The sequence below is a fragment of the Juglans microcarpa x Juglans regia genome, chromosome 8D (genome assembly GCF_004785595.1).
Source record: "Juglans microcarpa x Juglans regia isolate MS1-56 chromosome 8D, Jm3101_v1.0, whole genome shotgun sequence".
In the NCBI taxonomy this organism is placed as follows: Eukaryota; Viridiplantae; Streptophyta; class Magnoliopsida; order Fagales; family Juglandaceae; genus Juglans; species Juglans microcarpa x Juglans regia.
Window position 1 is genome coordinate 10,099,545 of NC_054608.1, and position 16,405 is coordinate 10,115,949.

Genomic DNA, 16,405 nt, shown 5'->3' on the forward strand with positions numbered 1-16,405 from the left:
AATTGTCTCTTCCTTCTCTCAATTACCTATAAAGCAATCCACCTTTCTCTCATCTCTCATTTGCCTCTTTCTTCTCTCATTTTCCAGACACGTGTCGCTTCATGATTTGCTTGATCACGTTCTTGGGGTGTAGTTGTTAATCAACATTTTCGTGTTTTTGTTCTGGTCTCTTCCTTGGACCCAACCTTATTTAGATTGACTCCTTCCTTTCATTATTCCAAGGCCAGTCTCCATTTTAGTCTTCTAGCTAGCCCATCAATCGGTTAACAAATATAGTGTTTGGTTGGAAGGAAAATCATAAAATATTTTGGATATATCATGCTCAACAACACCTGATATGACCTACCAATATCTTACGATCTCGATCGATTATAATATTATATGGTTATAAAATATTGTTTTAGCAATAATATGTAGTGATCCCCCAACATTTTCTCTCAATATATAAATTTACTAAAGAAATTGACAAAATAAGTAAGGCCTACGACCTTTATTATTTATTTAATATTTTCTAAAATATTTATAAACTCATACAGTAATAAAATATTATAAAGTTTACTTAATATGTCTATCTCTCTATGCCTGATGACGGATGATATTAAAAAAAAAAGAACTTAAGCCATTAATAAGATAGAACCATATGTATAATTTTGGCACTTTCCATTATCCTTGGATCATTTCTTTTTTTTTTTTTTTAATAATTTAAAGATTGATGGGTAGTGTCACCTGATCATAATGGGATAAAAATGGGATGATGGTGTAATATATATAATTTTCCTATATATGTGTGTGTATATATGATTAATGCTATCCGCCATACTTTTTATAATCATCCTCCCACTAATTCCATTATATGGTATTAAATAATTGAAGACTATATATTTTTTATATTCAACTTGTAGATCAATCATTTGATGTAATATCATGTAATGTTGAGATAATAATGATAAAATAGATGATAAATAGATTTTTTTTTAATAATATATATATATATACACACACACACCATTAGTTTCTTCCATGATCTACTTGCCATACTACTTCACTAAGCATTCAAATCTCCATACCAATAGGGTTGAAATTACAAGCAGAGCTTTTATTTTGTTACTCCGTTTGCAAATTGAGAAATGATATTTGCAGTTTTAGGATGTGTCAGCCATGTACACTCACTTTGAAAAAAATGAGTAAATATAAAATTTATATAAAAAAATTATTTTTTTTTAATGATAGATTCCATCTTTGATTGTATTCTAGCGTTACTATTATAAATTACTTTTTCTGGGTACAGAAAATTGGGCAGAAGTATTTAAAAAAAAAAAAAAAAAAACGAAGACGAAGAAGATCAAGAAAGAAAACCGACATTTATTAATTAAGAATGCTTGCCCAAAGAATATAGAGAGAGATAGAGATACATGATGCATGCAGCTTCAGAAATCGGGACCAATTAAGTTATTGGAAACTGGCCAGCTGCTTAATTGGTTTTTTTGCCACCACTCATGATCATAACCTCATTAATGTCATTGGCTATGGCTGTTGCATCTGCTGATACTCCCGCTAGTCCTCTCCTTGAGAATCCAGCACAGTATAAGCCTCTCTCTCCCTTCCAGTGTTCTGGAAAACTATTTTTTGGCATTCCATCATCGTTAAGAGCATACTTATAGTCCTGAAACAGAGATTATTACAACATGTTAATTGCTAGGAACAGAGACCTTGATTAACCTTAAAAATATAAGACATTTTTATCAGCTCTCTATTATAAACTATATATATATATATATATTCATGAAAGAAAATTGATATTTGCAGTACTGCTAAGATCCATATGAAAATTATTTTTTTGATATTAGACCTCATTTCTTTTTAAAGCGCGTATGTAAGGTTTGCATATCCTAAAAGTACCGTAACTAGCATTACTCTATAAGAAAATGTTGAAAAATAATAAAGAAAAAAATAACGGCAAAGTAGCCCGCTCAATCTGACCGTTAAGCCAAATTCAACATTTTATTTTTTTAATTTTTTAATTCACATTTTTTTATCATTGTAAAATATTTTAAAAAAAAATTAAAAAATATATCAATGCACAAATAGTCACTTTCTTAATTATTAAGTAAAAAAAAGTTAAAATACATGAAGTGTCAAAATGAGAAAGCAAAATGAGTGGACAAAGTAACATTTTTCAAAAAATAAATACCTTCAGCCACTCATTAGCAGTGCTTCTATAACCAGTTGCGAAAACAATCGCATCAAACCGTTTTTCGGTGCCATTTTCGAACAGTACATTGTTCTTGTTAATGCTCGAAATCCCAGCTGGGACAACCTCTATCTCTCCATTTTGAATCTTTTTTATGGTTCCAACATCAATAACAGCAGATCTTCCAGTTGCAATTTTGTTTGCAAATGGACCTTTCTCCGGTTTATGAATCCCATAACTGGACAGATGGCCATATTCGAGTTTTGCAAGCATTGTGATTAGGATATCCACCATGTAAACGGGGAGATAATTCAGCAACGACATTCCTCGATGAACCAAGTCTTTGGTCAGCACATGAAACTACGTACGTAAGAATCAAATTAATAATTATTATAAAGGAAAATAGTATAATTTATTATAGATATATAAGCATGAGTACCTGCACCTGCAATTCAGAGCATGAGAACACATGCATGCAAATACGTACGTAAACAAGAAAAAGCGAGAGAGTGAGAGAGAGAGAGAGAGATGAGATTTTAAGGATGTAATTACTACGTACGTACCGGACTTCTAACTACGATTGAAGTGCAAGTTCCATGGTCCGAAAGGTCATAGGCAATCTCCATCCCAGAATTACCACAACCAACTACCAAAACATCCTTGGATTTATACCTCGAACCCGATTTGTAATGTTGGGAGTGGAGGATCTCTCCTGGAAAGCTATCCAACCCAGGAATGGAAGGAATATGACCCTCGCTATTCTCACCACTAGCCACCACCAAGAACTCCGAAGTATAAACTTCAACAGTACTTCCTTTCATGGTGTTCTTAGCTTCAATCCGCCATTTCTTTCCAACATCATCGTAAACTACGGATTCAACAGAACGATGGTAGAGAGGGTTGATGTTGAATTCTGAGACATAGGCATCAAGATAACGAAGAAAATAATCTTTGGGCATGAAGGTGGGGGCATCAGGAGGGATGGATTTAAGCGGTAGACAACAAAATTCTTTTGCTAAATGAAGACCCAATCGATCGTAGGTTCTTTTGTGCCAAAGAGACGCATAGCAATCTTCCCTTTCTAGGATCAAATTGGGAATGGAGTGAAGATTTAGGCATGCTGCAGTTGCAAGACCAGAAGGCCCTGCTCCTACTATCACTACTACTGTCTCCATGGCCACTATTTCAGCAATCTTAAATTCTTTTTGCAGGGACTCATGAGACTGTCATGCTTGCTTATAAATTATAATGGGTAGAAGGTCGCATGGATGCATGCATGTTCGTGTTCCTGGTCTACAAGCTGTGCAATCTGGTTTGCCATATTGTAGATCATGCAATAATGGAGATTCATTTGGGAGATCCATAATCTATAAATTAGCGAATCTGGCATATTAATTATTCAATACTTCTATATACAACCGCCGGTGCGAAACCAGCGTGGAACCGGCTGATGTGGCATAATAGCTGATATTTAAAAAAAAAAAAAGGGGGGGGAAACAAATGAAATGGCTAAAAGGGAGGGAAACGAAACAAAAGAAACCCGAAGCTCCTTGTTCATCGCTGAACCCCAGAGACCCTTGGAAGGATTCCGTCTGTCGTCGTCGCCACTGTGGACTGAAGAACCGGTTGTTGCGGTCGCTGTCCGTCACATATTCCTGATCTGAGCCGGCGTCGACGTGGGTCTACTCTTGATTTCGCCATCTACTTCTTCCACTGCATAACGACAAAGTATTTGTTTCTCTTGTTTTAGATTTGATTTTTTATTGTTCTTCACACATTCTCAACGAAATATACAGAAGAATTGTTATTACAGCAGATCAACAGCCTTTGATTTTATGGATTTGATCTTACAAAGCTAACGTTAATATCTACTAATAAGCATTGCTATTTGTTCAACGAAATATATAGAAAAGTGTTTTATTTCCCAAAAAATGTATTTCGGTTATTAAGATAACAGCTATAGGAGAGGATAATAAATGCAATCTTTACTGTTTCATGTGTTCTTTTCTTTTTAACAGATTCTTGGCAAACAATTGGCATGTAAATTAATAGAGCATGAAAAACTTTATAGTGTAGACATGCAGCAAGATTTCCTTATTTTTGTGCATTTTATAGCTTATATCACATTTCACTAACTTGAAAATACAGGTCACATTAACATTTAACCATGGGTATGTCTTGGTAGGAAAAATACTTAACTACACCAATTTGATAAAATTATTTTCATTTTCAAAGAATAGGAGAGTAAATATGATAATCTTATAATAAGCAATTTTAAAAAAGGAAAAGAAAAAGAAAAAGAAAAACCCAAACTGAAAAGAACTTGAAAAGAGCATAAAAACGTCAACATTTTCAATCTAGAATCATAATATAAAGTATATAGAAATGAAACTTTGCATCGCCACATGATCATGAATGAAATAAATATTAAACATTTTATTTAAAATGAGATCTATTGTACCAGTTCATAGATTTTAATGTAGTTGGAGTTATACAATATTGCTATTGACAAGATGCATTTGTCTTCCTCTCAGCATGGAAAAAGGAAAAGAACATCCATCTACCTTAAGACCATCTAGCTCAAATCCTCCATTTGTGGTATGTTATTTTATTTGCAATATATCAATAACATTAGATTCGAGATTAGTTAATATTTATTTTCTCAACACATTAATAATTTATCCAAACACATTTCAGGACATACCATCAACTTCTCCAAATATAAAGTATAAATTATTAGTTAATAATTTATCTATAATATAAAGTATATAGATATGAAACTTTGCATCGCCACATGATCATGAATGAAATAAATATTAAACATTTTATTTAAAATGAGATCTATTGTACCAGTTCATAGATTTTAATGTAGTTGGAGTTATACAATATTGCTATTGACAAGATGCATTTGTCTTCCTCTCAGCATAGAAAAAGGAAAAGAACAGCCATCTACTTTAAGACCATATAGCTCAAATCCTCCATTTGTGGTATGTTATTTTATTTGCAATATATGAATAACATTAGATTCGAGATTAGTTAATATTTATTTTCTCAACACATTAATAATTTATCCAAACACATTTCAGGACATACCATCAATTTCTCCAAACATCCCAATGCTAGGCTATTATGGACCCCTATCCGCGATATGTTATTTTATTTAATATATCAATAACATTAGATTCGAGATTAGTTGATATTTATTTTCTCAACACATCAATAATTTATCCAATAACATTTCAGGACATACCATCAACTTCTCCAAACATCCCAATGCACGGTTACTATGGACCAGTGCCTGCGTGGTCACCGGGTTTTCTCCCATTTCCCTCTGTCAACCAATATACAAGCAATGTACAAGTGCTGATGTCATGTTTTCCGTTTAATTTTAATAAGTTGGTTTTTTTGAACAGTTGAATTGCAGTTGGTTTTTTTTAAGAATTTAATTGCACTGTTCTTTTCCTTTTTGCTAGAATGCTAGTTACACATTTCAGCATGGCATCGAAGACTAGATGTCTCTCAGCAATACCTCCGTTACAAACAGATTTCTGGGTATGGAGGATAATCCCTCAGTTGGGCAAACTAAATCGCCAGCTACATCTTCTGGAGTTGAAGAAATTCATCCTGATAGACCAGATGCAGAAGAAATCGAGTGTGGTAGTGCCAGAACATCAGAGAAAGTGCAAATGGATGGTGATGATGAGTCAGTTTCGGGGATGGAGTTTAATTCCTTAGAATATTTAATGAGTTATTATAAGAAATATGGTAAGAAACGCAGGTTTGGGGTGATAACAAAAAGGAGTGAGATGGGAGAGGATCAGACTGTTAGATATGTCACCTTTGCCTGTACCAGTGGAGGGAAGGCCTGGAATAGGACTATAAATGTCGCCAACCCACATCCGACAGGAAAGACAGAATGCAAGGCAAAAATTAATACCTTAAAAGTTGCTAATGGAAAGTTTCGGCTGACTACAGTTCACAATATCCACAACCACGGCCTCAGTCCAAAGAAATCTCACTTCTTTCAATGTAATAGAGAAGTGAGTGAATCTATTAAAAGGGTCCTAGATACGAATGATTTGGCCGGCATCCGAATGAATAAGAGTTTCGGGTCTCTTGTTGTTGGCGTGGGAGGTTTTGAGAACCTCCCGTTTTTGGAAAATGATTGTCGTAACTATATCGACAAGGCACGACATCTACGATTGAGCGCAGGTGGTGCTGGAGCGCTTCGAGACTACTTTTTACGGATGCAGTTTAAAAATCCGGGATTCTTTGCACTAATGGACTTGGATGATGAAGGGAGGTTGAAAAATATATTCTGGGCAGACTCCCGTAGTAGAGCAGCCTACCAATATTTCGGAGATGTCATAATCTTCAACACCACATACTTGACAAACCGATATGGGATACCCTTTGCACCATTTGTTGGTGTAAACCACCATGGGCAATTAATTTTGTTGGGAGCTAGCTTGATTTCCTCTGAGGATACTAAGACCTTCATGTGGTTATTCCAAACATGGTTGCAGTGTATGGATGGTATAGCGCCAAAGGCTATTATCACTGACCAAGACAGAGCCATGAAAAATGCAATTGCAATAGTTTTCCCAGAAAGCCGACATAGATTTTGCCTTTGGCATATTTTGAAGAAAGTCCCTGAAAAGTTTGGCTGTTATGGTTCTTACAAAACTGGAATGAAAACTGCATTGATGAAATGTGTATATGATACCCAAACGCCAGATGAGTTTGAAAAATGTTGGGATCAGTTGATTAGCACGTACAGCTTGCATGAGAATGTCTGGTTGCAGAGTTTATACACTGAGCGTGAGCATTGGGTACCGGCATTTTTGAAGAATGTTTTTTGGGCTGGAATGAGTACAACACAGCACAGCAAGAGCATAAATGCCTTCTTTGATGGTTATGTTCATGCTAAGATAAATTTGAAAGAGTTTGTCGATCAATATGATAATGCCTTGAAAAAGAAGATTGAGAACGAAAATGCCGCGGACTTCCAATCATTTAATGTCACAATTCCCTACATCTCTAGATTTCCAATTGAAAAGATATATCAAGATTTGTACACAAATGCTAAATTCAGGAAAGTTCAACAGCAACTTACCGACATTATCAACTTGGACCCAGTTTTACTTAAGGCGGAAGCTACAGTCAAGACCTATCTAGTAAAGGATGAAGTTCATGTCGAAGATTTCACTAAGCTGGTTACACATTCAGTGGATTTTAGTGAGGACGATGCAGTCGCCAAGTGTACTTGTAGTTTATTTGAAATGAGGGGGATAGTGTGCCGCACATCTTCACTATCTTCAAATGTAACAGAATTAAGACAATACCAGATAGGTACATTTTGGATCGATGGATGAAGGACATCAAAAGAAGATACGTTAATCCACAGCAGCTATGACGCAGGAGATCAACGGGAAGATGCTAATAGATATTCAAGTCTGTTGAATATCTGTTATAAGATGATTACTTGTACGGCGAGTTCGAAAAAGCATACTGAGGATGCAATGACTAAGTTAAATGCAATGATTGACCTATATGAAGCGAACCAAGAACCTCCATTGATGACTGAGAAGTGTTTAAATGTTGATGGCACAAATGCTAAGGACACAACTACAATAGGTAGTTCAAGAAAAGTACTCAGTGCACGTGTTGTGCGAGGAAAATGCAGACCCCCATCTCTGAGGAGAGCATCCAGGATGGAGAGAAACCTGCGGAAAGTTAAGGAGAAGACGAAGAAAGCGCAGGGAAAGGGAAAACGCAAACATGTGCAAATTTGTAATGTTACCTTGTTTATGTAAATTTTCATATAAATGCTATCTAACAAATTGGTTATTATTTTATTAGCGAGATGGGGAAGATACACCAGTCGTGGACACTTGCAGGAGGCTATTTGGCCCTTCCGATTTGGACGTCTCTAATGTTGGACACGTGCAGGTATTATAATAAGTATATATTTATATTTGAGTTATGATTTATTACTGTGTTTTTTACAAGTATTTATCATCAGGCTATTCCAGAAAGCATACCAGTTGTTGACGTTAGTGGAACCCAGCCCTAAGAAACAGTACTTCAAAGTTAAGAAAGCGTAGGTGAATCCAAACTGTAACAGTATTTTAATGACATTAGTCGACGGGATATTAATATGAGTTAATATTTTTTACAGATGCAATTTGGGTTTGATGGATCACAACCACGACAATGATATGATTATCGTGGATATGTTTTCATAATATTATTCTTCTTATTTTCATATGCTAGAATCTTGTTATTGAAAAACTAATCAAAGAAAGTAAAGAATCTTGTTATAGAAAATTTATCAAGAACTAATGAAGAAAAATAATATACGTTTGCTATTTTTTCATGAATCATGTCAAATGAACATTTCTGGTCTTGAGAAAGATTGTAGTGATTCAAGCAATGCCTTGGTAAGTATCATTTTTATCATCTGCTTTTGATATTAATTGATACATTTTTATTTTATTATAAGTGATACCATTAAGTCAGTAGCTGTATCTCTTCTCAGCATTCTTGATAAGCCATCTTCAGGTGGCTGCTGTAACCCAAATGGTCAATGCCTGTAGATCCATGAGATGTTACCAAACCAGGACAAGCAATAGTACACTAAAAGTCTGGCTAGTTAGTTGTCCTATTAGATCATTTCTTTTTAGGAAAGTCTGAAACAAACCACTAAACTAGTTTAAAAAACTTGGCCAACCCAAGAAGAAGAGTGAGGTTAGAACTTTTATGTTTGAGTAATATTCAAAAGGAAAATAAAATGAAAAATTTTAAGATGGAAAGAAATGAGAGAAACCATCTCTGTTGTCAGACAACCCCTAACTTTTCTTTTGCATGTGAGAGTTTCATCGGAAAGAATGGACAGTTTAAACAAAAAATAAAGAAATAAAGGTTAGAGACTATCATAGCTTTATTTTCTTGTACTTATTTCGTGTGATGTGTGTACCATCAGGACTGAGATGTCATATGATAAACAAAAAGACATTTTCACTTTTCGTTTGTTTTTTCTCTCTTTCCTAGTAATAGTACTAATGTGAAGAATTATAAAGAACCATGATAACTTATAAAGAAAAATGTAGGTTAGAATTTGCACTAGCAACTTAAGGAACAGTTATTCCAATATGCAGTGCAAAAAACCTATTCACAAACCCTGAAGAAAGACAAAAAAAACTTAAGGTCAGTCCAATCTATTAATATTCACTTGCTGAAATGTTTGGCACCATCCATGTTGGAAGTCAATTTCAAATCTCACCACCACTTATCTTAAGTCTGTTGAATATCTGTTATAAAATGATTTCTATTTATATGTGAAATGAGCAATTAATGGGTCTATTTCTTCCATTTTGGATATACAACCGGTTGTATATAGAATAATTGAAATATTTATCGTCACTTGGAAGGACAGTCTAATTTGGCTTTCGCTTGACAGGAATTATGGAAACTGATGCTATCATTCTGGGAGTTAGAAGCAGTTTTGAATACTTGTATTTCCAAAGTCTCATAAAGTTGGGAGTTACAAGAAATTTTGAGGATCAAAATATGCATCAACACGTTGAAGAAGTATGGCTAAGTATATGACTAATATTATGATGTATATAGTTTAGGATTACATACACTATAAAAACAGCATGTGCCATTAACTGAGTAAAGTCTCACTTTATTATTGTTTCTGGGCAAACTCTTTCTTCTTGTTTTACTTTTCATGTGCTGTTAACTGAGTAAAGTAAATTCAAATTCCGTGCATAATATTATGATGTTTTGGGACAAATATAGTTTAACATATAGTATTGATCTTCATGTGGGTGGCATCCCATGCGCAAGTACTGAATGGGAAAGCTATTGTCAATTTCTATATGAAAATTAATATACATATCAACCCTGCTTCCTCTAAATTGGAAATGTATATATTAGGAACGGAACCCTCAATGAGCTATGCATGTACAAAAGTAAGTTTGAAGGCGAAGTCCCTTTTTTACACAAGTATAAACAATACAAAACATAATTTGAAGTTCCATTTTTACACAAGTTTCACAAATAATTTACAAAACAAGTTCACAAGCAAAGTCCCATTTTTTCACAATAACATATAAGTAAAACAGAACCAAAACGCAAATACATGGTTACTTAAACCAGCCAAAATGAATATTTAAAATTAATTATCCGAACCAAGCAAACACTATTACAAAAGTGACAATCCAATACAAACACAATAACTTCCGCTTTTCTTTTTTTAGATTCTTCGCCATCTCTCTCACTTTCTCTTCCCTTTTACGAACGGCATACTCGCGCTTTAATACATTATCTTACGTCTTCCAAGCCTTATTCTCTCTTGATAAAATGTTCTCCTTTAACAACTGAAGTATATCCGCCCATACGAAGAATTTACATCTCGCATCTCCCTGCACATAGTATGAACTCCCAATTAAAATGATGCAGTAAATCCCGCAACCAGCAAATTGATGTACGAATCTGAAAAATATAAAGTTGCATTACCGTATTATACTTTGGGCAAGCAAAGAATTTCCTTCCAGGATTTTTCTTAGTGTAGGACGTCTTCAGTGGTGTTTTCAAACCACACCAACAAGTTGGTGCTTCCATGACAAAATCATTAACTAAAGATGATGATTGGGATGATGCCATGCGTGATTCTGAAGAAAAACCAACTTGTTCAAAAACAAACAACTTGATGATCCCTTCTATTAGTCTAACCATGAAGGTAAAAATTGGTAAGCAAACAGATGTCTTAAGAATGCTACGTGGTCTTAAGAATGCAAACTAGATAAAACGGTGGAAACAAAAGCTGAGATCTCATCCATACAAATACTGCCAAGTTTAGAAAAATGAAAAAAAAAACCAAAACTAACAAGAAAAAAAAAATTATTCCTATTCCCTTCTCTGTAATCGAACTATACGTTGAAACACTCTAAATAAACCGGTAACACATACTTGACAAATAGGACTACTTAATCAATTAAACCGATTGTTAAAAACTAATTTTTATTAAACCTGTACACTGTCAGCCAAAGAAAGGGTGAAGGGGAAGAGCAGGGAAAAGAAAATTTATTACTTTTGAGAAAATTTTTATTAAACTTAATCCAGTTTAATGCTTTAGAGAACATAAAACAAATACCATGTCTCATTATCTTGACTTAGTACAGTGGGCTTTTTTCAGTATCAAGTAATGCAAAAAAATGTAGGCACAGTCTTCACATGCTAAGTTCTGTCCTTTATTTGGTGAAAAAAAAAAAAAAGTACAGCAGGGTATTGGTACTGAGAAGCTATAGTTTCATACAGTCCCAACCTTCACCTTACATGAAGGGGCAGCTCTCAAGAATAGACACCCAACACTTGAAGGCTCAAATATTTAAACATTGCATGTAATGTTAATGTTTATGCATCATTTGCTGCTTGAAAAAATAATATGCTTCAATTTTCCCTCCATACAATATACATTCTACCTATGTTATGGGTGAATATGCCAAATGCATCGATATTTATGCAACTCAACTACATTGAAATAATCGATATTACCATTGTTAAAAATCTCTCTATTCTTTTTGAGGCAAGGTGAATCATGAAAGCAGAGATCATATATTTCAACTTGCATCTGGAAGAGGAAAACAACTTTAGGAAAAATAAGTAAAATAAAAGAGATTCTAAGGGAATGGATCTACAATTTATTTTTGTTTTTGTTTTTTGGAAAAGAAAAACAGGATGTGTTTGACTTGAAATGGATATATCCATACAGTGTATTTGCCAAATTTTCAAGGATCATGGCTATATCAATAACAAATTGACATATAGCTAAAATAGTGAAAGGTGAAGCATAAACTTTCCATTCAATAAATGATGCTCACGGTCTTACTTGGTAGGAACAAATCCATAGTTGACACCGAAACTAAAACAAATGTGGAAACCATAAATATGCATACAAATTATACTCACTCAAATCTATATATATTCATGTACATGTATACATACGAGCAAACATACAGACATATGATGTTGTCTGCTATTGCCTAGGGGCTAGAACAATTAATAGTATATGCCAACCCTGAACCATTGCCCGACCGTAAGCTTCCTACAATATCCAATTATGCCTTGCAGAACCAAACCTAACATCCATTATGCAAATTCCTCTTTAAGAACTAAAGTCTTCAATTTCCTCTTGAGAAAGAGGCTACCCAACAATTTATCCAAAATTCTTTTATTTCTCATTCAAGATTCGATCATAATGACTGAAACTTGCAAGAAATAAAGAACTTAACATTTAACATATATGAAAGTCACCTCTTAAATGCTTCATCTCTCTCTCACACACACACACATCTATGTATGAATGCATGTATTCACATATGCGTGCATGGAAGCATGGAGAAGCTTAAATCAAATTCTCAATGGCAATTCAAAGAATTTCAATGGTGCATACAATGATATCTATTTAAAAGAATGAAAAAGAAAACTGCAAGTCATACCATTTTAACTCATAAAGCATTTGCTCAAGACTCAGGTTACAGTATATAATGATAAATTAGAAAACATTATTCCAAACAAATTATTCTATTTTCTATTATCTTCCTAAGATTACTTGTCTCTCGAGCACTATGAGATTAATATTTGCAACAGAGGGAATAAAATATAGGAATAAAACCACATGGAAGTCTTGAGCGCAGAGTGAAAATTTAAGGAACGCAAGAACTGATAGAATTTAATTGAGGCAATCAACTAGGTCAACTTTTTTTTAGGAAATGCATGTTTCAAATTAAAAAATGTTCACAAATATAGTGGAAGATTTCTTCAACTCACCAACTTTGCTAAAATTCTCCTCCAAAGCCTTCGATATGGACTGGTAGCCCTCAACTTGCTTCTCTGCACAGGGATTCAAAGTCAAGTTCTTAATCGGAGCTCAAAAATAGAAAAGAAAATATAACAATCAGAGAACTAACCTGATTTTGGAACTCGGCCCAATTGATGATTATGCCAAATTTTTTGAGGTTAGGGTTAGGGTTAGGACTTCACATTTTAGGTTAGGGTTAGGGCTTCACATTTCAGATCAATGTATAATTGAAGAGGACAGGGCTTCGTGGGTTCGTGGTTTGGTGAAGACGATAGGGCTCCATGGTTCGTGGTTCGGTGCAGAAGACCAAGTGGTTCTTCGTGGGTTCAAGGGTTCGTGGGGGAAGACGATGGGACAAAATGGGGAGAAGATACTAGATCGAGCAGGAGAAATTTCTCTTTTCTTGTGAAAATGAGATATGAGGGAAAGGGAAACGAGTTTCGCTGCTGGTAATCAAAACGAACACGACGCCGTTTTCTAACGTGCCACGTAGGACATGGTTTCGCACCGGTTCCCCAAACCAGTTACGAGTAGAATTTTTGTTAATTATTTGACGGAATACATTAACTGATCAAGTCATCATCAATTATGTCAACTTCCTGTACCTGAATTAATAGTCTATGACCAATCAAAATTAAGCAATATATATCTATCAATCATTTATTTTGAAAATTATAATTGAGGGTTTAAAATTTAATACATGATCATGAAGTATACTATAAAGTTAAAGCTTATATACATTTAAGAAAAATTATATTCACTTTGCCATTTATTTATCTTCCACGCAATACCGTCGAAATGTTATATTGAATGCCAAGAGTCTGTTGGCCAATCGTATATTGTTCCGGTTCTCTAAATAGAAAATTTGGATTTGAAACTCCCTCCCCATCTCTTGTATTAAAACAAATGTTAGATTGAAAAAGTTTAGAATTTTAAATTTTAAATCCTCTCTTGCTTTTAGGGTTTATGTACTTCTTACAATTTATTCAAATATTAGAAGAACACCTAATGTCTTGTAAAGAGGAAAACAAATACAGTTATATTACCATTATATATATTAAATCAATTGTGGGTGTACTGTGTACAAGTTTTTGCTACGTACTAATTTAGATAAAGAGCATAAATTAAGGATGCGTCTGGTAAACATGATCCCAAATATATATACAAAAATGGAAGCTGATCAAGAGGCAGATTATGTTTGTAACAATAAGTTAAAAAGTAAAATAAAAAGTGGAATTAATCACACATGCACGACACAAAATTTATGTGCTTTGATAATGTGTTTACGTCTACAGAACTAAAGAAAATTTTATTTTAAATGATAATCAAAGATATAATGTGGTGATCATATAAAGATTAATTAATACATAAATATATAGTAAACCTTAATTAGCGGTTCAAATTAAGATTTTTTTGGTAAATATGGGCTGTACATGCATGCTATCCGACTTTCCTCTTGAGCAGTGATACAGGCATGGACTGTGGGATGGATTCAGGCTCCTACACACACATGCATCTGAGTGGATTTCTCCATTCAACTTAGGAAAGTCCACTTTCAAAACCCTAAACCTGGATTTAATTCTCATTCACGTAGGTTCGCCAAACCCGTTGATGTTGATCTTGTTGGTGACTCGGCATGTCTTTTCCCTTGGGTTTTTGCCGTGTCTGTTGATTTTGCTGTTGTACTTCTTGCTACTGTTTGAACTCTGCTACTGAGACACTGTTACAGTACCCTCAGCCATGCATGCATGGTTCAACCTCAAGATTCTGGCTCTTAGTACCATTATTCTCTAGTAAGGAGGAAAAAATAGAACGATAAAAATATAAAATCATTTTTTTTTTATAATACTTGGCGTAATTTGTTAAGTAATTTAAGAAGAGAGAATATTTTATTTGTATCGAGATATTATAATAATAAAGCTCACAAATTGACGTGATTTGTTAAGATATATTAAGTTTTAAGTTTATTTTTCTATCAAGTAGATTTAGAGTGCGTTTGGATATTAAACTGAGTTGAGTTGAGTTGAGTTGAGATGATAAAATATTGTTAGAATATTATTTTTTATTATTATTATTATTTTGGAGTTTGAAAAAGTTAAATTATTTATTATATTTTGTATTGGAATTTGAAAAAGTTGTAATGATGAATTGAGATGAGTTGAGATGGGTTTACTTTCCAAACGAAGCCTTAACGTATTAAATGAAGATATTACAAACATAAAATTTCTTATTTAAGGAGGAAGTTCCTTGGGAAAATATTATTATGGATCTCTTGCTTGAAGTACCTAAAAAAATGCCAAGACATGATCGAATATTTGTTGTAATTGATTTGTTTTTCAAGATGACACATGATCTTCATATCCTGTTCCAAGACTAGGGATTTATTTTTAAAAGGAAATTGATTTTATTTTTAAACATCAGAATACTTCTTCTCATTCATTAATCATAAAGAAATTAGTCAATACAAACCATCTCTTTCTTTATAAGAGAAAATATTCCAAGTGGTCCCTCTTCAATCCAGAATCGTTCCCCCATCAATCTGTAATGCCCTCTCGGCTAATTCATGAGCCACACCATTTCCTTCTCTATAGATAAATCTAACTTCCCAATCAGGTCTTTGGGAAAAGATATATCATATATCTTCTATCATTTGGCCCATCCATGCATGCCCATGTATCCACCCTTTTCTTTATAGCACTAATCATTTTCTGGGCATCTCCTTCGACGATTACTTTCTTTATAATCAGCTCTCTACATAGCTTCGTAGCCCTCCACAAAGCACAAGCTTCAGCTAGCTCAAGATTAACTATAAATTCCTTTGCAGCACACAAAGAGACTAGAATTTCACCCTTGTGGTTTCTTGCAATAACTCTCATTCCCATTTTCTGGTTTGCCTCATCCAAAGCTACATCAACATTAATTTTGGTGAAGTCTTCTGTAAACTTTATAATGGAAAACAGAAGACTGCATGAAAAATTGCATATATTCTCATTACTTTCGTATCTTAAAAGGGTTGTACAAAGGGTCTATTTATACACTTCATTTACCCAAGCATAGCTATAACAAACTTAACCAACTTAACTGTATAGCTGTAACAGATTTAACTAACTCAACTGATTATTTACAATTTTAAGATAAAACTTTCTGTTTGGCTTCTAGAGATTGTAATTCTAATTTTTCTATGTGATTTTCTATATTCCAACACCCCCCCTCAAGATGAGAATGTATATTAATCATTCCCATCTTGCGAATAAGGTGATGAAAATTGAGAGATCCGAGAGGCTTAGTTAATATATCTGCTATTTGGAATCTAGAAGGAATATGAATGATTTTTATAAGACCTT

At 34.0% G+C, this 16,405-nt stretch overlaps 2 protein-coding genes and 1 long non-coding RNA gene across 3 annotated transcripts; 1 reads left to right on the plus strand and 2 right to left on the minus strand.

Moving 5' to 3' along the window:
* Window positions 1-1,426: 1,426 nt before the first annotated feature.
* On the minus strand, window positions 1,427-3,366 carry LOC121241907 (probable indole-3-pyruvate monooxygenase YUCCA10). Its single transcript, XM_041139762.1, has 3 exons — window positions 2,755-3,366; window positions 2,192-2,551; window positions 1,427-1,663 (listed from the first exon to the last, which is right to left on the minus strand). The coding sequence occupies exons 1-3, from the start codon at window positions 3,364-3,366 to the stop codon at window positions 1,472-1,474; spliced, it is 1,164 nt and encodes a 387-aa protein (XP_040995696.1). The 3' UTR covers window positions 1,427-1,471.
* Window positions 3,367-5,703: 2,337 nt separating this feature from the next.
* Window positions 5,704-7,566, plus strand: LOC121242199 (protein FAR-RED IMPAIRED RESPONSE 1-like). The gene has a single exon (XM_041140092.1). It carries the CDS (start codon window positions 5,704-5,706, stop codon window positions 7,564-7,566), a length of 1,863 nt encoding a protein of 620 aa, XP_040996026.1.
* Window positions 7,567-10,248: 2,682 nt separating this feature from the next.
* Window positions 10,249-13,392, minus strand: LOC121241909. Its single transcript, XR_005935840.1, has 4 exons — window positions 13,171-13,392; window positions 13,031-13,093; window positions 10,718-11,047; window positions 10,249-10,623 (listed from the first exon to the last, which is right to left on the minus strand). It is a non-coding gene; the product is annotated as an uncharacterized LOC121241909 (long non-coding RNA).
* Between the last annotated feature and the right edge of the window lie 3,013 nt (window positions 13,393-16,405).

Bases quoted from the DNA above. Each gene is read 5' to 3' on its own strand.
- LOC121241907 (XM_041139762.1), bottom strand. From the start codon at position 3,366: ATGGAGACAGTAGTAGTGATAGTAGGAGCAGGGCCTTCTGGTCTTGCA. The intron at 2,552-2,754 runs GTACGTACGTAG...TTACGTACGTAG, and splicing joins CAATCGTAGTTAGAAGTCCG to TTTCATGTGCTGACCAAAGA. The intron at 1,664-2,191 runs GTATTTATTTTT...TCTCTGTTTCAG, and splicing joins CTGCTAATGAGTGGCTGAAG to GACTATAAGTATGCTCTTAA.
- LOC121242199 (XM_041140092.1), top strand. From the start codon at position 5,704: ATGTCTCTCAGCAATACCTCCGTTACAAACAGATTTCTGGGTATGGAG.